This window comes from Cornus florida, unplaced genomic scaffold (assembly GCF_030987335.1).
Source record: "Cornus florida cultivar Cherokee Brave unplaced genomic scaffold, ASM3098733v1 CherokeeBrave_3.0.0_Hap2_Chr06, whole genome shotgun sequence".
Lineage (NCBI taxonomy): Eukaryota > Viridiplantae > Streptophyta > Magnoliopsida > Cornales > Cornaceae > Cornus > Cornus florida.
This window is the reverse complement of record NW_026775576.1, coordinates 38,434,116-38,457,636: the sequence shown is the minus strand read 5'-3', so window position 1 is coordinate 38,457,636 and position 23,521 is coordinate 38,434,116. Positions and strand designations below refer to the sequence as shown.

Below are 23,521 nucleotides of genomic sequence, written 5' to 3'. Positions count from 1 at the left end.
ATACAGAAAGAATAACTTCCCATCGGGCAAAAATTTGTTTTGAAGCTATGTTATGAACAACTTTCTTTAAAACAGTTTTTGCAGATTGATAATCAACACGAACCAAAAAATTTTGATTTAGTAAATCACTTTGAAATTTTGAAATGCATAAAACTATAGATAAAATTTCTTTTTTGACTATAGAGTAATTGTGTTGTGCTTGGTTCCATGTGCCAGAGACAAATTGGACTAGTTATTCTTTGCCACCTGTCTTTTGTTAAAGGATACCTCCATATCCTAATTCAGAGGCATAAGTTTCCACAATCTTGAAGGCTTCAGGATCAGCAATAGATAGGCAAGGGAGGTTTTTTGCTTTACTTTTAAGGATTCTGACTGTTCTTGTATACTCATCAGACCATGGTGGAGGGGACTTTTTTAGTCTTTGGCGTAATGGAGCACAAAGAAGGGAAAGATCCTTGAAGAACTCGGAAAGATAATTTAGGCACCCTAAAAATCTTTGAAGTTAAGTTTTGTCTTTAATTTCATCAGGGAATTTGTCATCAAACTGGATGGATCTGTTGATTGGAATGATAGTTCCTTGGTAGATCTAAAAACCTAGAAATCTGATCCTTGTCTGGAATAAGGTTAGCTTTGATAAAGAAAGGACTAATCCATTATGCTTGATTGTTTGAGCAAAAATATTGAGATGTTTCCAGTATGTTTCTTTGGAAGAAGAAAAGATTAGTATGTCATCGATGTAAACAATTGAAAAATGTGTAAAATAAATAAAAATATCATTCATAATTTTTTAAAATTCGGAAGGAGCATTTTTCAACTCAAAAGGCATAACAATCCATTCATAATGGCCAAAAAGAACTGTGAAGGTTGTTTTGTATCTATCCTTTTCAGCAATTTGGATTTGCCAGAATCCTAATTTAAGATCGAATTTTGAGAAAACCTTAGCATGAACGAGCCGTTGGATTAGATCCTTCTTGTTGGGTAGGGGATATCGAATCCATTGGAGGACTTCATTGAGTGGTTTGTAATTGATGACTAATCTGGGAACACCTCTTTCTGTTTCAGCATTCTTCTGGATATAGGAAGCAGCACAGCTCTATGGGGAACGGCTTTTTCTGATGAGAGATTTGCTAAGTAATTCTTGGACTTCCTTCATGCAGTAATCAAGAAGTTCTTGATTCATTTGGCTAGGACGAGCTTTGGTAGGGATATCCTTTTCACTGAAAGATTTTTCATAAGGTAGTTCAACAATATGTTGTCGTCTGTGCCAGAAAGCATTTGGGAGATCAGAGCAAACTTGACCTTCTAGTCTCATTTTAAACCTTTGAATAGATTCTTGGAGACTTTTATGACTGAGCCGATCGTCAATCTGTTTGAAGATTAGTTCTTGTTTGAGAAATTCTAAATGCTTTGTTTTGCTTTCAATCCTGTTGACAGCTGGGATGTGAATGACATAAGAATCCTTGGAGTCGATAGGATGGGCAAAAGGAAAACAAATTTCTTGTCCTACCAGGGTTGTTGAAATTCCCTGGCCATCAACTTTGAATGGGTAAAGAAAATAAATAAACGGAGTCCCTATAATAATAGGGGTATTGAGGTCTTTGACAAGGATGAAAGGTGTCTTAATACAAAGCCCTTGATTGCAAATATGGGCTTTGGTTAGCTTGTACTGAACAGTAAGTCACGAACCATTAGCACCTTGAAGTCGTTCTTTGGTTTTCTCAAAGTATTTTATAGGGACAAGTCCTTCTTTAATACAGTTGAGATCAGCACCAGAATCAATAAGTGTTATAGTTTGGATGGTAAAGGTTTTGTTGATGACAATTTTGAGTTTAACATACCACTCCTGGAATGTTATTTGGGTTAGAATGTTGATATAGGTCTCGTTATCTGTAATACCCCTAATTTTAAAAGGATAGTCTCGGTATTTATTTATTATTTTTATTGTATTTTTCGTGATTATTTGGTTTAATTATTTTTATTTATTGATTTGATTTAATTGTTTTCCTATGTGTCATGTGTTTTAAATTGAATTAAGTTATCTTTTAATTATTTAATTAGAATTAATTAGTTAAGTGTATTTAATTATTTAATTGGATTTTTAATTTAATTATGGTTTAAGTTACAGTTAGCTTTGGGTTACAAATCACGTATAGGTAAGCCGCACTATGATAACCTAGATTGCTATATGGGCCGATTGACTAAAGTTTTACATTAGGGCTCTGGCTTTAATTAAACAAGGATTAGGGTTTAGGTTTTTACGCCTATATATACATAGTTGTAATCTGTATTAAGGGTTGGAAAAAACCTTACTCACGTAACATAGATACAGAGAGTTACACAGTGAGGCTTTGAGAGAGCAGAAAGTTACACAGTGAGGCTTTGAGAGAGGACCAAGGGAGGATTTTGGTGGAAAGTTTAGAACAACGGCGACAAGGTTTTGGTTATAAAACTGTACAGGCAAGTTCTTATCTTCCTCTTTCCCTTTGGCTTGTGTTCTGTGCACCTAGACAGTCTCTAGGAGATTAATTGGCCTTAAACTGAACCATGCATGTTTTATATATGTTTTACTTGATCGTTTTATCTGTGAAAAATTTATTTACAAAACAATTATAGCACGTATGTTTTTCTTGACTCTGTTTTGGCATAACGTCCCACTGTTCTAATTTTTATTTTAAATCTTACTAAAATCAACCAAGGTCTGATTGGATACTAGATGTAATTTAAGACTTCAAATTTAAATTGGAGGAAGAACAGAGGGGTTGGGATAAAACTGATGTTGCAATTTAGTTTCAGTGTTGTTCTTCAAGAATGCTAGTTTAAATGGCTTGATTAAACTCTGTAATTGTTTTCAAAATTATTGTAAACAATCTTGGGGAATGCTTCTAGACTAAATTAAGGTTCCTAAGATTAGTTTTTAGAAACCAACAGAGTGGCAGGAATTGATCAGAGAAGGAGCGGACGGACTGAAACGAAGCAACGGGGACAGAGGCTCTCAAAGGAGGTGAGAGCCGGCTCCATGGATGTGGGAGCCGGCTCCCACAACAAGTAGAGCGGGCTCTAGGGAGTCCTAGAGCCGGCTCTAGGCTGAAAAAAGAGCCTGCTCCAAATTCTGGAGCAGGCTCCCTTTTTATTTTCTGATTTATTTTAAGTTTTTTTAATTTTCTACGTACTGTGCTTACTATTGGAGCATGGGATTTAAACCTGTTGGGTCTGGGGTTCCACAGAGAGTTTAGAAGGCTGAATTTGGGGGTTATTAGGACCTTAAATTGATTAGGGTTAAATTCTAAATTGTCGGGACAAACAGTGTAAAAAAATTAAGACATTCCCTATGTTGTTAACAAATGGAAGATGAATTAATTGTTGAATTAAATTTCAGCAATTTGATGGAATATAATGTGTTTATAAAACTTGTTTTAGAATGCATTCAAGTGCATGATAAGGTCATTTAATTATTAATTTTGATCTATGCATGCTTAGGAGGCTAGTTGCTGAATTATTATATCGTTTCCTGCAACTATATGGTTAATGCTTGGATTTAAATTGCCGAAATATTAAACAATCTTCTGAAATTGTTTTAGCAATTTATTGGATAATAATAGGATTATTTAACCTATTCAGATGCATGATGGAGTCCATGACATATTAAATTTGGTCTATGCATGCTCTGGATGTTAGTTGTTGATTTGTTAAATCGTCTCCTGCAACTATATGGTTAAATGCTTGGATTTAAATTGCTAAAGCTTTAAATATTTTTCTGCAATTATTTGGATGGTGGTTTTTGGGTCTGTAAATTATTGAACTGTTATATATGTTGTAATTTACATGGATATGGAGGATTGTATGTACCGGTATGGGACGGTGACATACTAGGGACGGTTTAGCTCAAAACGCATAAACCTAACCTAATGGATTAATGGAATGGATTGGAAGATACCGAATCCTAATTGTGACTAAGTCAGATCAGCTGTAAGCAAGTTGGATGACTTCCTAGATTAACGGATGGTAGTTAAGTCATATCAACTGAATAAGTTGAGTGACTAACTAGTTGGTTTATTGTATGTCAGTTTAATAAATAGTTGAACTGCATACCCTAGATTTGGACGGACTTTATATATATGTTTATGGTACCACGAGTTGAGCTTGAGTCTCAGACTCGTTGGTTAGGGTGTGTATATGCGGTGGATGCGTAGCTAGTTATAATAGGTTGAGGTGTACCCTGTTAGGTCTAGGTACTCATGCCCACCTTTAGGGTGCGTATTTGCATGTTACCTTCTATTCAGGTTGAGACCCCTATTATAGACTAGTGAATGTCCCTTAGTGTGGATATATTTATACGTATGGACTAGATAGATATTGTGAGGTGTCTACGGTGTATCTGCGTATCGGGTCACTGTATGGATTGCAGTTAGATTAGAACTTGCTCGTGGGTCTGACCCACTCCTTTATTATTCTTTTCAGGTACAGGACGGTTCCAGCCTTAGAGCTTGATCGTGCTTGTCGAGGACAGTCTCACTTTCATCGGATTACGTAGGACTTCCCCCGATGTTTCTAGTATTATCTATTTTCAGTTTCAGTCTCAGCTGAATTTTTAGTTAGGGGTCCATCAGTGGATTCCCAAGTTGTAACTTTGAAGTTTTGGAGGATTGGAGTTTCAATTTTCAGTTACACATGGAGGATTTTATTATTATTATTTCTTTCAGTTTTATTCTATCTTTATTATTCTTTTTTGTCATCTGTGTTCGTTTTAAAATACTTTAATTGTTTGATATTCCCTCGAGTTTGGGTCTGGGCCTGATCAACCCGTGTTTCGGATCCGAGGGGTATTGTTTATGATGCCATTGGCTATATATATATACACCCATGCCATCTCCCTCTTATTTCAGGACTACTCTTCCTAGTAGCTCTTTTTCTTTGGTATGTAAGTATTTTTCATCTTTTTGGTTATTACATCTGCATCCTTTTTCTTTTCTATTTTTGTTTTATTTTTCTCATTTGATCCTCAAAAAGTTGCATATCAGCGGTAATTTTATAGCCACACACGTGCATTAAATGTGACAATTTTTTTTTGATAAGTGACAAATTTTTATCTCAATATAAAAGGAAGAGCTAATTTCATTTGCAGTTCTACTCATGCACACGCTTAAATACTTCACTCACGATTCTATTGGTTAGTAGTTCACCGATTAAGAATCTATATTCCTCCGTAAAGAATTATGCATTTCTTCTTTTTCTTGAATTACATAGTTGCACACAAACAACACACATAAAACATATACATATATATTTATAATGCTTTTTGATCTAATTACTTTCTCATGCAAACTTTGAAGTGCTAAACTTATCAAAAGCTTTAAAGTTTCCATGGCGAACGGGCAGAAAGTTGTTTTCAGGCCATATGGTGGTACTGGAGGAACCTCATGGGATCACGGAACCTACAACGCCACCACGATAAGGGAATTAAATATACGCACCGAAGTGTCAACTCTTGATAAATCGAATATTATTTCCTTACACATTTGTTATGTTGTCGAAGGAAAGGCTGTATGGGCAACGAGGTATGGTGGTCCTATTACTGCGGGAGTTGTAAACTAGGTAATATATATATATATATATATATATAATTTAATTTTCAAATTTGCGACACAGTACAAATTTATTTGATTCTATATTTGTCAATCCTCTCAAATTTTTGTAAAAATTAAGCTAGCTAGACAACATAACATCTCAATTTTCTTACTATTTCATTTAGGACTGTACCACATCATTATGTGTGTGTGTGTATTATGCAGAAAGAAAAAGAGGGAGGAGAAAAAGAAAATTAAACTCAGTTAGCAGAACAATTGAAAGAAATCTAATAATTAAGCCACGATAGCATTTTAAGTTTCAAATATTCAAGTGACATTCACATCGATCACATTGATAAGAGTCATATCAATTAATCAAATCCTCATTCATCCAGGACCTCCTCATAATAAAATAATGTACTTAAACTTCATTATAATTTCAATTTATTAATCATTGCTACTACAATTATTACCATTATATATTTTTTTAATGTTTCACTTATTGCTACTACAATTCGTTCTTCTAATTGTTGGATATATATGTTGATTTACTATCTTAAAGACAAGATCCAAATCATATGATGGCTCAGGGGCACCTGCTCCCTCATATATATATATAAATATGGATGTAACCAATGTAGGCTCAGGGGCACCTGCCCCCTCGCTCTAGACATATTGTGTGTGTGTGTGTGTGTGTATATATATATATATTTAATGTACATATATATATATATATATATATATATATATATATATGAGAAATTTTACATAATTTCTCCCAACAATTTTTAATTGCTAAAAATATCTCTTAATTTTTTATTTCTTTTCTTTTTTACTATTCATTTCTTCAATCAAATCCTAATTTTTTTCCTTTCAAAGTTTTCTCATTTTATTTTATTTCTTTTTCTTTTCTTAAAATTCATCTTTTTTCCACTCAAGTATGATGTATGTACTATAACTTTTTTTTCCATCTTTGTTTTTTTCTCTTCTTCTTATCTAAATTTATTATTGAAATTTTACGAACTCAACATGTGCAATTTACATATTTGAATCTTCACTAAAGTGTCGTTGTTGCACTTCTATGTTCAGATTATTGCCTTACTGTACTGATAGATGTCATGTTAGCTGCAAAAAAATTACCCTTATCATGTTCAATATGCCTCCCCTTGAATTATTTTGTCTTTGTTACTGTTTTTATTAATGCATTCATGCATGGCTAAATTTATTGAGGGTAATTAAATCAATAGAAAAAATAGGGTAGCTGCCCAATTTGATGTAGATAATGAGGCAATGATGCATTATTTTCAAAAGGGCAAAGTACAGAAAACTCCTTTGACTTGTAACATTTTTCAATAAACTCTTATCTATTTTTTTATCAAAGAACCCCCCTCGACTTGTAGCCTTTTTTCAATAAATCCCCCTTATTTAATTTTTTACCAAAGAACTCCCCTCAACTATCTGAAAGGAGTAAAAGAGTTGATATTTGGACCAAAATGTCATTTTATTTAAATCTTAATTCTCCTGAACTTCAAAAATTCATATCTCACAAACCATACATTTAAAAATTAGGGTAAAGTACACTGACACCCCCTGAGGTTTGAGATAAGGACAGCCAGATGAAACTTAGCCTATTCTGGGACAAAGACACCCCCTCAAGTTTGATACAATAACCAAAGACACCCCAATGGTAATGAGTTGACATTTCTGTCCTTTGACTTTTATATTGACCATGAAATGACATTTCTGTCCTCAGATACCCGTTCCAATTTCTTTCTCTCTCCTTTGTTCTCTCTTCCGCCGCCCCAACACCAACGCACACACATACATATATACACAGACACATACATATATATATATATATGTACATACATATATGTGTGTGTATATATATATATGTATATACAAATACATATATATATATACACACACATATATGTATGTATATACAAGTGCCGATGGTGAATGGATGTGGGCCTTCATCCTTCGATTCCATCGGTGAGCTTACCCAAAGCCGGAGTACGCAAGTCATGAGTTGGGCTTAATGGCGGCGGTGGCAATAGTTGTTCGACGAGGGCGACGGTGAGTGCTCTTGCTTGGTTGATTCTCTCTGTCAGGTCTTGATATATCCCACGGTAATGCACAAAATTGGAGCCATCAGTCTGACGAAGCTTTAAACTACAAGACCCGATTCTGTCCAGCGAGCCCCAAATCCGGTGAAACCCAGTTCAGATCGACGGACCCCAAGCACGAACAGTTCCCACGACCCAGAAGAAGAGAATGAGGTTTCAACAAATTGAGAGGGATCGCAGAGAACTGGGTGGTTGCGCCGCCTTGCGTAATCGGAGGGTATGCTGAGAAGGGTACGCAGATCTGACTCTGCTTTCTAGATGATTGAGAGGAACTCTTTCCCTCTGTGGCTCATTTCCATCACGCTCATTCTGGTTCCATGCCAATTTTAGAGCTCGGATTTGGCCATCTTGGGCACGTTTTCAGGTAGAGTGGCCGAACTGGCGGTGAAATTGAAGACCTGATCTTGGGATTGGGAGGTGGAGGTTGGGTGATCTTGGATTTGGGTTGTTGAATATATGATCGATATGGGTTTGTTGAGGCACGAAGATAGGTTGAGGGGGAAGCCATTGAAGTGGGTGGTGGTGATTGTGTTGGGGCTTTTGAGAAGGTGAAGGTTAGGGTTTTTCAGGAGGAGAGGATGAGGTGAAGTTGTTGACATTGCCATGGTGTTTTTGAAGTTGTTGACATTGCCATGGTGATAGACCGAAAGCTTGATCCTTCCCTTCCATTGGAGAGCTTGAAGGCACGGTGGTTTGGGGGTGGGTGTTGGTGGTTGTGGAGTTTTGGTGTGGTTGCTGCAGAATCCGGTTGTGAGATTGATAGGGTGTTGAGGGTAATTTGGTCATTTAATTATTTTAATATTTTATAATTAAAATTTATAAAATAGTGAAGGGTAATGTTGACTTTTCATATGTTTTAAGGCTCTGTTTGGCTTGTAAATATTATAAGGGGGTGTCATTGTCCCAAAATAGAGTAAGTTTCATCTGGCTGTCCTTTTGACAAATCTCAGGGGGTGTTAATGTACTTTACTCTAAAAATTATATATATACAATATATGTACGGAAAACTTATGAAATAAGAATTTCAGAAATATAAGATTTGTATAACAAACCTTCATAACTAGAGAGAAATAGGCAATATAAAAATCTACTCCAACAATCTTAAAAAATAAAATACTCGAGAAATTTGCAAGAAAATTTTCAGAATTATTCATTTACATATGGAGCCAAATATATATATAAAAAAAATTAGCCCCAACAAAGACCGATTTCATGGTATATCATATTTTGCGTCAAAAATATTTTCATTCTTTTATAGACTCACCATTTTAAAAAATATAAAAATGAATATTTGGTCTCTATTGGGGCTAATTTTATTTTATTTTATTTTTTTTTTTTTATTTTTTTTTTTTATTGTTATGCTCCATATGAAATGAATAATATTCTCAAAATTTTCTTGCAAATAACCTGAGTATTTTATAAAAAATAAAATAAGATTGTTGCAGTAGATTTTTAGATTGTCTATTTCTCTCTGATTATGAAGTTTTATTAAACAAATCTTATACTTTTGGAATCTTTGTTTTATAAGCTTTCCGTGTACATATTATTCGTAATATTTGGATGTATAGTTTGTGAGATATGAATTTTTGAAATTCAAGAAAATTAAGATTTAAATAAAAGGGTATTTTGGTCCAAATATCAACTATTTTACCCCCCCTTAGATAGTTGAGGGGGGTTCTTGGTAAAAAAATTAGATAAGGGGGATTTATTGGAAAGGGTTACAAGTCGAGGGGATTTACTGGAAAATGCTATAAGTCGAGAGGGGTTTTCTGTACTTTGCCCAATAAGCCCTTTTCAAAATAAAAAAGCCTGTCTTGGACTGTTGTATAGTGTATGTAATTATTGCAAATCAATACTTTGGTTCTTAAACGTGGTAAGGATTTATCTTTCTTATACTACTCCTTGGTTAACGTATTATTTTGCAATGAATTTTGTTTTATATTTTTTATGGCTTGCTTTTTGGTTTGAACAATCTATATTTGTCATTTGAATTTTCTTTTATCAATTACACTATCCCGGGCTGCGAAATGAAATATTGACCTCGTTATAGCATATATATAAATTCTATATACATATCTTAGAACTCCACAATCCACATTACGAAACATACAACTATATATACATATCTTAATATACAAACCTATTATTTGTGATTCGAATGTTGTTTCGGCCAAGGTCCCATTGCAACCCGGTTTCGATCCGATTATTGGGCTTTGCATTTGATTCTTTTTAATCCATTTTGTCTTACGGGTCATGAATTTGTATTACAGTCTCTATTGTGACCAAGTTTTGTAGTATCATATGAGAAAACATTGAAAGACGAAATAGGGCGTGAAAGAGACAAAACATTGGGGCCTTGAAAATTTGTAATCTTTTTTTTTTTTTTTTTTTCGCATGGTAAAATCTTTTTGCCGATCTTTAATATGAGCGATACGGTTTTATGTCCCTTTATTTTATTTTATTTTATTTATTATTTATTATTACTATTATTATTATTATTATTATTATTTTTTATTTTTTTATTTTTATTTTTATTTTTTTTTTTTTTTTGCGTTTGCGGTTTGTTGGTGTTTATCATAATTACTAAGTTGTTGTTAACTGAAATAGGTGAAACTAAACGATCCTACCGAATACCTCATTTCGATATCAGGGTACTATAGTTTTGGATCTCAATTTGTGAACTCTCTTACATTCCAAAGCAAGATAAGGCATTATGGACCATATGGTAAGGAAGAAGGAACTAGTTTTGTAATCCCGATAACAGCTAGCAAGATTGTCGGATTCTTTGGAAGAGCGAGTAATTATATAAATTCGATTAGAGTATACGTTAAGCCATTACCAACTATAATAATTGTTGGCCCATTTGGAACTACTGGTGGGCAACAGTGGAATGACGGAACCTACAACAATGTAAGGGAATTAATTATACATGCCGGAGCGTTAATTGATTCCATTCAAGTTGTCTATGATGATGTCGATGGAAACCTAGTATCGGGAGAAAACCATGGTACTGTCGGCGGCGCAAAATTCACGGTTAGTTATAATTTTCCATTTAATACATAATAATAATAATAATAATAATAATAATAATAATAATTCCTCTCTTTTGTTGATGATTTTACTATTCAAGCTTTCATTTATGCTAATATGAATGCTATGTAAACTTACCTTTTTAAAACCAATATAACTTGTGTAGGTCAAATTAGACCCGGATGAATTTTTGCTTCCATTTTGGGGCTACTATGGACAAGTCGCTGACATGGTTGTTATCCGGTCACTTGGATTTCAAAGCAATAAAAGAACGATTGGACCATTTGGCGTGGAGGAAGGAAAGAAATTTCAATCCTCATCCACTTGTAATAAGATCATTGAATTCCATGGAAGGTCCGAGAGCTTTCTTAGTTCAATTGGAGCATATCTTTCTGAGTCATCTCTTGCCGCAATACCTGTTGAGGCTATAATGCTTGAGGCTATTGAGGCTACTGAGGCTACAATACCTGCTGCTGAGGCTACAATGCTTGAGGCTATTGAGGCTACAATACTTGCTGGGGATGCAATGCCTGATGGTCTACTTTGAGGTCCTAATGGACAGCAGTCAGAACCATCCTCCTCAAGTGAAGGTAAAATTTAGCCAATGATCATGAGCCACCTTTTAGTAGTCGTTTTTTAATTATTAATAATTAAATGCATATATTTGCATTCGATGCAGTTGTAATAATGGATGCTCTGTGTTGTCCTTAAAGCTTGGTCAAAGTGGTTAAGGCAACATACATTTGTGTCCGTGTGTGTTTTGTGTATCTTTGTGTGTTAAGTCTCAAAGTTTCAATTAGTTATGTATTTTGTGAAATTATGTCAATACAGTGATAAGATGATATTATATGTCATCTTTGGTATTCCTAATAATAAATTGGGGGCTGTTGTTGCAAAAGAAGCTAGAATCTTGTTGGTTGTGCATGAAAAGATTTATCTCGTTTAAATATAAATCATAGTCTGACATTGGATCTATTTTGTAGATGGATAGTATAGAAAAATTTCGCTTTCTATATCTAATGATTCCAAACTCTTATCTCTAGCCATAATATATCCTTATATCTCAAAGAGGAAAATATATTTTAATATTAAGAAAATTTTAAATAATTTATGTTTTTTCGGTAAAGCTGTAAACAAAGCTTCCACAAAACTTGCAAATAACAAAGAAAACTAACAAACAATATACACAAGTTTACTACTGTAACAAATTCGAAAGCACGAGCATTGGGTGACATATGTAAATGCCTTACCATAGTTTCAAAGAAGTTAAAAAATTCCTAATAATTATTGCATTTTTGTTTTATTAGTTAATACTTACACACATCCCTTCAAGAATTTTTTTGCACTCAAAAGGAGTCGAATCTTAGACCTCATATTTACTTCTTTCTTATTTTTAAATTTATCATTTTTTTTTTTTTAATATTCATTTGCAGCCCACTTAAATTGAGCAATCAAGACTAGAATTGACCTAATGAAAACTAGGCCTGTAATTCCTACTTTACAGTCAGGGCCGCTTCATCCCTAAAATAAATAAAGAATGCTTAAATAATTCAATTGGAATATATATATATATGAGAAGTGCTAATTGCAGTCGCGCAAACGACTGTTTATTCACAGTCGCCAATTATGATTGGTTAGTTTTGAATGCATTTATTACTTTAAATTTCTATTTTTATGGACTCTACTAACATTACTTTTTAGACAAAAATACCCTTTTAAATTATCTAAACTTTCTTCTTCTCTCTTCTTTTAATCGAGTATGTTAGTTATGTGATAGGATAATTCATTCAAAAGAGATGGATGGATTCGGAAAAAAAAATAAAAGGAAGAAAAAAATAATAAAAGAGCGAGAAAAAAATCCAAAAAGAATAAAAAAAAAAAAAAATCGATTATATATTTCTTCCTTTTTTGTTTTTTCATATATATATATATATATATATATATATATATATATATATATGTTTCTTTTTGTTTTTATTTTTTATTTTTTATTTTTACAACTATCCATGTATAAATGAATTTTTTTAAAAGAAAAGGAAATAATTTCTTCACCAAAAAAGAAATATATACGTATATAAAACTAATTTTGTATATATATTTTTTAAATCTCAGAATCTATCTTGTTCTTTTTTGGATTTTTTTCTATCTTTCTTTTTTTCTTTTTCTTAGGATTTATTTCTTGTGAATGGATTATCCTATCTAACTTTTTTTTTTTTTTTTACCCTTTTTCAGCATCCATTCATATCACATTACTTATTATTATTATATATTTATATATATATTACACACATTCGCACACATCCCTATATGAATTGATTAAAAGAGGAAATAAGAAGAAAATCATAATTTAAAAAGGATATTTTTGTCTAAAAATTAATGTTAGTAGAGTCCATAAAAATATAAACTTAAAGTAATAAATGCCTTCAAAACTAACCAATCATAACCGGCGACTGTGAATGGACAGTCGCTTGCACGACTGCAATTAGCACTTCTCTCTCTATATATATATATTTGAAATGCTCATCACAATATAAATTGTGAATCCATTCCATTTTATCACACGACATGTATTATATGAATTGAATCGTAAAGTTGGATCCCTTCACCAATGAACACAGATGATAACCGTTAAGGTAAGCACTAAAATTTCAGTGCACGAACCAAATTGAGTAGGTAAGAATAAAAGAACTAAAAATGTTTCAAAATCAAATTGTCCCATATTATAAGGGTTCGAACTGAGTAATTGTGTACTAAAAGGGACAGGTGGGGCAAAGCTCGATGACTCGCCTCATTCCCTGATTAAAGGGATGGGAGGCTGACTGCGCCTTCTTTTCTCATTAAAGGGACTAGTGGTCAACTACACCTTCTTGGATGGGATTAGTGATAAAAGGTGATAGAACGGTATTAGAACCTAACAACAGAGTCAAACAAAAGCTTCCAAAGAAGGAATAGCTGTGAGTCCAGTATCAAATCCGAGGTGCCCGAGGAGAGGCATTGCTCGAAGTGATCGATTTACCCTCCATCGCCTATTGCAACTTAAGAGACCCATCGGTTTCTCAACTTCATGGCGCATAACAATTACTCCATATATAAGTTTTAAACTTGTTATTGAAAATTTGATTCAATGCTTTTTGTGTTAATAGAACTCTGACTCACATAACTCCACTACTGTTCTTTGCCTTCTCTAGCACTAGCCACTATAGAAACTGATGCCACAAGATCTCCGGTATTTGTTCCTTGAGATGGTTTTTCCTGTTATTTTTTAAAAGTACTCCATCAAGCTACCCAAACGAGGTGTGGAGGGAAATTTCCCCACCAATCGTAAAACACCACGGGTTCGCAGAATAAGAAAGGTCCATCACTAGAGTAACTAGTCTAGAAGCCCAACACAGTTGGAAGCCCAGCAAGAAAGGCCTCGAAGCATTTTAGTCATCCCAGGTAGAAGAACGCAGCCCATGATGTGGCCCAGACCAAGCGCATTCAAAAACCCATAACGCCTGTCATGAAGAAATCGTAGGAAAATAGGAACCATAAATGCTAACGTCCAAAACCGCTAATAATGGCCCCATGAAAAGCTCTGTATAAACATATAAATAAAAGGTTAATGAGAAGAGAAAGGCATCGATTTCAATTATCTTCTTCTTCTGCTATCAAACTTTTTTCAATTTTGTCGTATTTTTTTTATTATAATTTTTGCATTTTTTCTTAAGTGTTCTGGTGTAAAAATCTACACCTACACTTTGTCGCCGTCTGTGGGAAGCTTTACAAAAAAGCCTTTCACTATTTCTTTCCTGCGACATCACTCTGAAATGGCAACGAGATTAGATGCCGCGCAGGTACAACAACAGGAAATTATACAAAAAATGCGCAGGAGATGCAAACACAGTTTGTTGTCCTCCGGCAAGCAAATGAAGCTAGTACTGAGCAGATCAATGTGTTGAAGCAAGCCAACGAGGCTAACCTAGCGCAAATTAATGCTCTATGCCAAGAGAATGAAGGACTCCGGACCACCATTCAGTAAGGCAATCCACCGATTGCCCCTCAACCAGAGCATAAGAATGAGCCGGTGGATCCCCCGATAGCACCTCATACTCAGGGACTTAACAACCCTCTCTAGCAGCCAAGGGCTCTTTGGCAACAAATCAATTTACAACATAATGCTTTGGACCGAAATGACGGCGAAAAGACAGCAAGTCAGTCTCGTATCATGGCAGACTCCACATTAAGAGGACCACGAGCCACAAAAATACCAGCTACGGAAGATCATGTTGAGTTAGCAAGAAAAAGCACTTGAGCCCTATGTGGGGACCAGTAATTTCTAGGAAGTGACATCATCGCCCAATTCCGAAAGGAGATAGACGAGCGTATCAAAGGGCTGAAGGCCCAAACACCTGAAGATATGGCACGGGAGTTTACTGTCTCTATAGTCAAAACTCCCTTCACGAATGAAATAGAACAGGTCAAAAAACCCAATAAATTCACAATGCCAAAATTCATCAAGTTCAATGGGACTAATAATCCACTTCAACATTTAGACCATTACAACCAGGAAATGACTATAGAAGCACGAAACGATCCATTCATATGCAAAATCTTTCCATCTAGCCTAACAGGGGTAACGTTGGAATGGTTCAAGAACCAACCACACAAATCAATCTCAAACTTCGAGTCATTGTGTATGACATTTCTAGCCCAATATTTTGGAAACAAGAAGCAGAAAAAAAAAACCATCTCTAACCTCTTCACAATTCAATAGATGAGAGGGGAAGGCCTCCAGGCCTTCCTCACTCAGTTCAATATGGAGTCTTTGGGTATTCTGGACGACAACCAAGCTATAACCATAAAAGCATTCAAAATAGCCATGATACAAGGCACATATTTTACTCCTCATTAGTGAAGAAGACTCTAATAGACATGTCGGAGTTGAATGTAAGAGCACAGAATTACATCAGACTCGAAGAGAATGAGATGACCAGGAAGCAGAGAGCAACGCTAGTTACAGTGAAAAACCGACCAAAAGAACGACCGAGTACCTCACGAGCCCAGCGAGAGCCCCCGAGTATCAAAGGAAGAGCTCCTGAGAAGAGGTCACGAACCATAAAGAATGTCACACCTCTCAAAATCACGTTAGCAAGGTTGTATCAGGAAACCAAGGGTAGGAAAATTTTCCAAATCCCTTCACCAATCAGACAACCAATGGATCAAAAGGATCAGAGTAAGCACTATGCATTCCATAGTGATTTCGGACACCTAACCAATGATTGCAGGAGTCTGATAAAATAGGTAGAGGCCTTAATAGCCAAGGGTAAGCTAGCCAAGTACCTCGCCGACCCAAGCCATCAAAGGCAATCTAAACGAACCAGACCAACACCAAAAGCTGCAACAGATAGTCAGCCTGTTCGGGTCATTAACATGATTCATAGCCATCCAGAAGAGGACGAACAACCAAAAAATTCCTACAAGATTCAAATCAAGCAAGCTCAAAAACTATGAAGAATTGGGGAAGTCAACATGATCGAATGTAGGTTGAGCTCAACCCAGATTTTCTTCCATGAAGGAGACCTCAAGAGAATACAACATCCACACGAAGATCTTCTGGTGATCATCCTTTTGGCAGTAAACTGTTTAGTTAGGCGTGTCCTCATCGACCCTGGTAGCAGTGCTAACATCATAACTAAGTGGATATTCAACCAGCTGAAACAAATTCCAGATCAGGTCCGCCCCACTAGAAAACCCTTGATGGGATTCAACGGGAGAAGAGTGAAGCCCATAAGCGTAATTACACTATCAGTCACTCTAGCCAAAAAAAACTCTGAACGAAAATTTAGTGATCGTAGACATCCACCCAACCTACAACCTGCTTATGGGTCGAGGCTGGATCCATCAAATGGAAGGAGTTATGTCAACTCTGCACCAAGTCATAAGATGCATTGGTCCCAATAGACGAGAGATTATAGACATATGGGGGGGATCAAGTAGCAGCGAATGAGTGTTATCATACTACTATCAGATCGGATGACAAGGGAAAGCAATTTTTGAAATAGTCGAGCTCCTCTTCTTCCGAGAAGAACGAGGAGCCAGAAAAAGAGCATTCGACCGAGGAACCCCTAGAGGCAATACAGTTAATTGCAGGGGAAGAGCAGAAAGTAACTTACATCAGGGCACTCCAATCACTTGAGGAGAAAGAAGAATTGGTAAAAGTCCTAAGGCAGAATGTGAACATTTTCACCTAGAACCACTGGGATATGCCTGGGATCAACCCAGGGATGGCATGTCACAACCTAAATGTAAACCTGAATTACCGCTCGGTGAAGCAAAAGTAAAGGAGGTTCGCTCTAGAGAGGAATAAAATCATTGCAAAAGAAGTCGACCCACTATTGGAAGTAGGGTTCATCCGAGAGGTCCAGTATCCGCAATGGTTGTCAAACGTAGTCGTTGTCCAGAAGAAAAATGGCAAATGGAGGGTATACAACGACTTTACTAATTTAAATAAAGCCTACCCGAAGGATAACTTCCCACTCCTAAAAATTGATCAAATGGTGGATGCTACTACTAGGTATGAAAGGCTAACTTTCCTTGTTGCCTATTCAGGTTACAACCAAATCCCAATGGACCCATCAGATGAAAAGAAAACATCATTCATCACCGAGCGTGGTACCTACTATTATAAGGTGATGCCTTTCGGACTGAAGAACGCGGGGGTAACTTACCAACGGTTAATCAACAAAATATTCGAAAAACATATCAAAAGAATAGTTGAAGCTTACATAGACGATATGGTAGTAAAAAGTAAGAAGCAGAATGTAATACCCCTAGTTTTCAAAAGAAAATAAAAGGGATTTAATTACTTCTTTTATTGTATTTTATGTGCTTACGTGACTATGTGCTGATGTGGTTATATGATCATATGTTTAATGGTTTTAATTGCTTATGTGACTTATCTGATTTAATTGGGTGTTTGTGTTGTTTAATAATTAGGTGTTTTGTTTGCTGAAATGATGTATGGTTTAATTGTAATTAATTGTTAGGATAAAATGATATAATTGCTTTATGTTTTATTTTATTTTATTTTTATTTTAAAAGATGGATTTGGATAGTGGTAATGGACCAACCAATTGGGTCACATGGACTACTTGGATAGGAGGTCTGATGGGTATGGATGATTACCCATGGATAGTTGTATATATATATATGGGTGTGTGTGTGTATATATATATATAAGGATGGCATTATTAATATTTATCAATAATTTTAATATTAATGAATGGATAGTTAGGTATATATATACATATGTGATGAGCACTGAAAAGTGCGCAATTAAACCCCTTAAGCTTAGGTATTCTTGGACCTTTATCTATCTTATTTTCCCGTCTTAGACTAATTTCATGTTATTGCCCATTTCAGGTGCTTATCCCAAAAATAAGCTAATTCAGCCAAATAAGAGCATTAAAGAAGCTAACTCAAGTTGGATGGAAGAAAGGAGCAAAGTGGAAGCAGAGTGTGGAAAAACAGCAAGTTCGATCAATCTCAACATTCCTTCGATCGATTAGAGCAAGATCGATCTAAACATTTCAAGATGGATCCAAGCCCTTGTTCTTATCCAAAAGATTCCATCATCTTCGATCGATCCAACATTCCTTCGATCGATCGAAATTGCTTGATCTTATCCTCACCTACTACCCCACCTACCACTTTTGTCTCTTTCCCAAAATATCCCAAAATATCTCAGAGATTTGTCTTTATTCAAAAAGGCGCCGCCAAGGATGATCGATCTTTGTAGCATTCGATCGATCTCACCTAAGTTCGATCGATCGAACCTCCTCAAGTTCAAAAAAAAATAAGTTTCAGCTCATTAAAAGTTGTCTCATGGTGCAATCATTGGAGGAGCCCTTATGCACGAGTCCAAACCACTTGGTGTGACACTTGAGCTACCTATATAAAGATTTAAGCTACTTTTTACACATATACTTAGAAACATTCTTAGAGAGGAAGAAAAGAGAGGAGAAGAGGCTAGAGATACATTCTTCGGAGTTCTTCCATTCTTCTAAGGTTTCCATCAAGAAGAAGGTCATTCCTACCATGAAGATAGCCCTTGAGGGTTGGATGACTACTTAATGAGTGGCTAAACATCTTCTTGGGGCTAAAGTTAGCCCTAAGCATGCCTTCTAGACTCTAATGTTTTGTATTTTGAGGGGATTTGTGTTATAATCTTGTCTTGACAATTATTTTATATATGAATCTTGTTTATTCAATGATTTGTGTGGTTTAGTACTTCTAGTTGATCATTTTATTCTATCTATATGTCTATGTATGTTAGAATAGATGTTCATGTTTTTATCTCTAGTTTTTGTGTTATTGATGCATGTCTATGTATGTTAATGCTATGGATCTAGAGATTGTCAAGGCATAGTGCTTAATAGAATACTATTGTGGTTTATTTGATGGTTCATACTCATGTCTTGATATATTGGGCATCTCCCTTAGTTTATTTAGTTTAATTTTCATGCCCTTAGCTTAGTTGTAGTGTAGTTACCTTAGTTGTTAGATAGGAGGAAAATCCATGCTTGTTGTTTGATGTTCCACGCTTATAAATGCAAGTAGTATTATTCTCTAACCATGTGATATGTTTGGATTGTGAGCTTAAAGGAAGGATTAATGGCTTAGTTTGATGTATTGTACTATTCACTAGGTTGCTTAGACAATATATACTTAATTGGTCATCTATGCTTGTTGAAACAATCAATCACACACTCTCAAATTGCAACACATGTTTCCCCTCATTAATTATACATTGAATGCCTAGAATGATGATGTTTAGTGGTGACCTCTAGACCCCAAGACCTCACTCTCTTGTTTTCTCTAAATTTCATTTAAATTGCTTACTTTACATTGAACTTGTTTAGTTTAGTTTGTAGTCTAATCAACCAAACCCACCACCTTTTGATCACTCGACCTACTAACCCTATACATTGTTTCCATTGCAAGCACGCCTAAAATCCCTTGGGACGATCCCTACTCACCCTAGCTATATTTTAGTTAGAGGTAGTAGTGGCATTTATAAATTTAAAACTTGGCCACACTATTTTGCACAAATTTGGTTGTACATCGACGGCCACACCAAGTTTTTGGCGCTGTTGCCGGGGATTTGAATTGGCAATGCCGTGTTTTGGAAACAATTAGGAATTAGTACTCTTTTGATCGTGCCTTGTCTTTACTTTATTTTTAGTTATTTATTGTAGTTGTTCTTATTTGGCTAGGAGAATTGAGCAAAGGAAGTTGAGCAAAAGAGAATTAAAAGCAAAGAAGCCAAGTGAAGCTAAGCAAAAGCAAAAAAGGGCTAAAATCTAAAAAATTGAAAAGCATAGCAAGGCTTGAAAATTGAAAATGAATTGAAGTTGCTTAAGGACCCTTTGTGAGATCTTTCTAACTCAATCTTTAGTTAAATCATCAGCCCGCGTGGTGGCAAGTTTTTCAATTCTTAGATAAATCGTGAGCTCGCATGGAGGCAACTTAATTTTCTTTGCATATTGTTCAAGCATGGGAGTATGGGATCAATGTATATGGAGAATGTTTGTTGATTGATTTGTTGTGGGGGGGAAGTGATTGCTTTTTTCTTATTATTTGTTTAGCTAGTGTATGCATGGTGGTAGGTCATTAAATCCTACTCTTATCCCTCCTAATTTGCATCTTGAATTGGTTGTTCGTAACCCTAGGGGAAGAGGTAGTTCTCATCACTCCATTTCACCAATGGAGGAACTAAATAACGACCATGTGGAGGACCTTGGTCACTTAGACCAACAAGGCATCCTTCACCCTAATGTACATCATGAAACATTCAAGTACCATTGGGCATGCCTAGACCATTCATTCACCCACAACAACAAGGCCAAGTTCCATTGGGAATGCCTTGGCCAATTTTTGTTCCATAACCTCCTATTGTTCAAGCTAATCAAGGTGTTCGTTTAGCACCACTAATTGTGAATCCTCACATTACTTTAAGAGCCCATTATGTGGCTAATGAATACAATGCACATACTTGCATTCAATTGCCCCCATTTAGAGCACATCACTATGAGATTAAATCGCAAACCATTCAAATGCTTCCTAACTATCATGGACTTCCAAGTGAAGAACCTTATAAGCATTTGGATGAGTTTCTTGAAGTGTGTTCCACCGCAAAATACACGGACATGCCAGAAGAAGTGTTAAGACTCAAACTTTTTCCTTTTACCTTTAAAGACAAGGCAAAATATTGGTTCAACAATCTTAGCCCTTTTTTCAATAACTTCTTGGACAGAAATGCAACAAGAGTTCTTGAAGAAGTACTATCCAGTTTCTAAGACCAATGCCATGAGGACTTCCATTCGTGAATTTTCTCAAGGGGATGGGGAAATGTTTCATGAGGCATGGGAAAGGTTTAATGATTTGCTTAGGAAATGCCCACATCATGACATACATAAGTGGCAACTAGTTCAATATTTCTTTGAAAGTTTACTGTATAATCACAAGGGTATGGTTGATGCATCTATGAGTGGCTCTTATCTTGACAAGCATGAAAATGATGTGTGGCAATTGTATGAAAGTATGAGTGAAAATTCAATGCATAGATCCTTATCTTCTAAAAATGGTAGAAACTTGGGTGGAAGGAAAAATGTCAGCTTATATCAAGTTGACAATTCCAATGATATAGCCGCCGAGATGAAATCCTTATCTCAAAGAATTAATCAATTCTTGATCAACCAAACTTCGGTGAATCAAATGTCTTCCTCCCCTAATCATATTCATCATCGTGCATCTAATGAATCTTGCATGACTTGTTCAAGTGTTTTACATTCTACTTCCAATTGTCCCCATGGACATGTTCCAAGTTAAAACCATGAGCAAGTCAATGCTACATTTGTCAACCAAGGGAATAATCCTTATGGCACTCATTACAATTCAAGTTGGAGGAACCATCCAAACTTCTCTTGGGAAAGCCAAGGGGAAGGCTCAAACCCTCCCCAAGGTGGTTTTCAAGGGAAGTATGTTCCAACTCCAATGTAAGGCCAAGGTTCCCAAGGTTTTAGATCGTCATCATTTCAATCGCATGGCAATCAATTTTCTAATTCTCATTTTCCTAACCAATAATCATATTCTCAAGGAAATTCTAGGAGTCCCACTTTTGAGGAAAAAGTGTTGACCGCTTTAGGCACTTTAGAGGCAAATACTCAATTGCTTCATTCCCATTCTCAATCCATTACTAAGCTAGAAACCCAAGTCGGCCAAATAGCTAGTACTTTAAATGCTAAAGAGAAAGGGAAGATGCCTTTGAATGCACCACCAAAGCAACAATATGTTGTGGAGACTCATTCCTCATCGGAAGGCCACACAATCGAACATGTCAATGCAGTGACAACCTTAAGAAGTGGGAGAATTGTGGACAACCAAGTGAGTATATCCAATGAAGAGAGTGAACCGGTGCAACCAAAAGTTGACAACCGTCCCGTTTCACATCCTATTCCTCCTTCATTGCACGTGCATGACCCTTTTGTTGAAAAAGTAATAGAAAATGATTTGAACAAAGTTTTAAAAGATGATTTGAAAAATTCTTGTGACAGTTTGAAAAATTCTTGTGTTGAAGATTCTTCAAAGAAAGATTTTGAAAAAGCTTTTGAGCCTAAAACTCCATTTCTAGATGCCTTGAAAAGGTCCATTTCTCTTGAAAAACAAAAGACCAAGACCAATGAAATCATTGAAATGTTTAAGCAAGTAAAGATTAATCTTCCACTTTTGGATGCAATCAAGCAAATTCCGACTTATACCAAGTTCTTGAAAGATTTTTGCACCCAAAAAGAGGAAGAACAAAAGCGAAGCACCAAAGAAAGTGGTCTTGACCAAGCAAGTGAGCTCCATTTTGCAACACAACACTCTCCTAAAGTTTAAGGATCCCGGTTCACCTATTACCTCTTGTATAATTGATGACCATGTCATTAATCGGGCTCTTCTAAACTTAGGAGCAAGCGTTAACCTTCTTTCCTACTCGGTATATGTCAAATTGGGCTTAGGAGACTTGAAACCGACATCGGTAGTTTTGTAACTTGCTAACCGATCCATCAAAAAGCCCTGGGGTATCATAGAGGATGTTTTGATTAAGATTTATAAGTTCTTCTTCCCCATTGATTTCGTTGTCATAGACACGGAACCGGTTCCGAACCCCAATAGCCAAATTCCCGTTATCCTTGGCTGTCCTTTCTTGGCAATCGCAAATGCCAACATAAATTGTAGGACAAGAATAATGAAAATCTCATTTAGGCATATGAAAGTGAAGTTGAACATCTTTAATCTGACCCCGAATTCCATAGACAAGCATGAAGAAGTATGTTTTTGTTGAAAAATGCATTGACAATGAATGTGATAAAGTTGGGTCCTTGCTTAGAAGTGGAATTTCCAAAAGTCTATCTTCAAACTTGAATTCAAAGAAAATTGTTTCAAAACCTTGTGTTGAAAGGGCATGTAAGCCCAAGAATTGCCTTGATGAAAAACTGTCAATTCCTTTTGATCCAAATCCAACAAGTTCCTTAAAGAACCATTTATTGGATAGGGTTCAAAGTGTTTTTCACCCCGCCAAGGAGGGGTTGCATAACAAGATATTTGATCCGGGCTAAAAGAGCCCAACGTCTTGCTAGAGACGTTAAAGACTAGCAATGCTTCGTAGGATTTACAACCCTATTCCTTCCTCATTTCTATTTTATCTTTTGTTTCTTGCGACGTCTAGATATATTCTGGGTTCATACACATTGTTGGGGATTTTGGTTGAAA

General features: G+C 35.7%; 1 protein-coding gene and 1 pseudogene across 1 annotated transcript; one reads left to right on the top strand and one right to left on the bottom strand.

Annotated features, from left to right (window-relative positions):
• Nucleotides 1-8,325: 8,325 nt before the first annotated feature.
• On the top strand, nt 8,326-11,270 carry LOC132313961 (mannose/glucose-specific lectin-like). Its single transcript, XM_059812893.1, has 3 exons — nt 8,326-8,466; nt 10,301-10,726; nt 10,890-11,270. The coding sequence occupies exons 1-3, from the start codon at nt 8,326-8,328 to the stop codon at nt 11,268-11,270; spliced, it is 948 nt and encodes a 315-aa protein (XP_059668876.1).
• A 9,809-nt stretch (nt 11,271-21,079) lies between these two features.
• LOC132315318 (small nucleolar RNA R71) lies at nt 21,080-21,177 on the bottom strand (annotated as a pseudogene).
• Between the last annotated feature and the right edge of the window lie 2,344 nt (nt 21,178-23,521).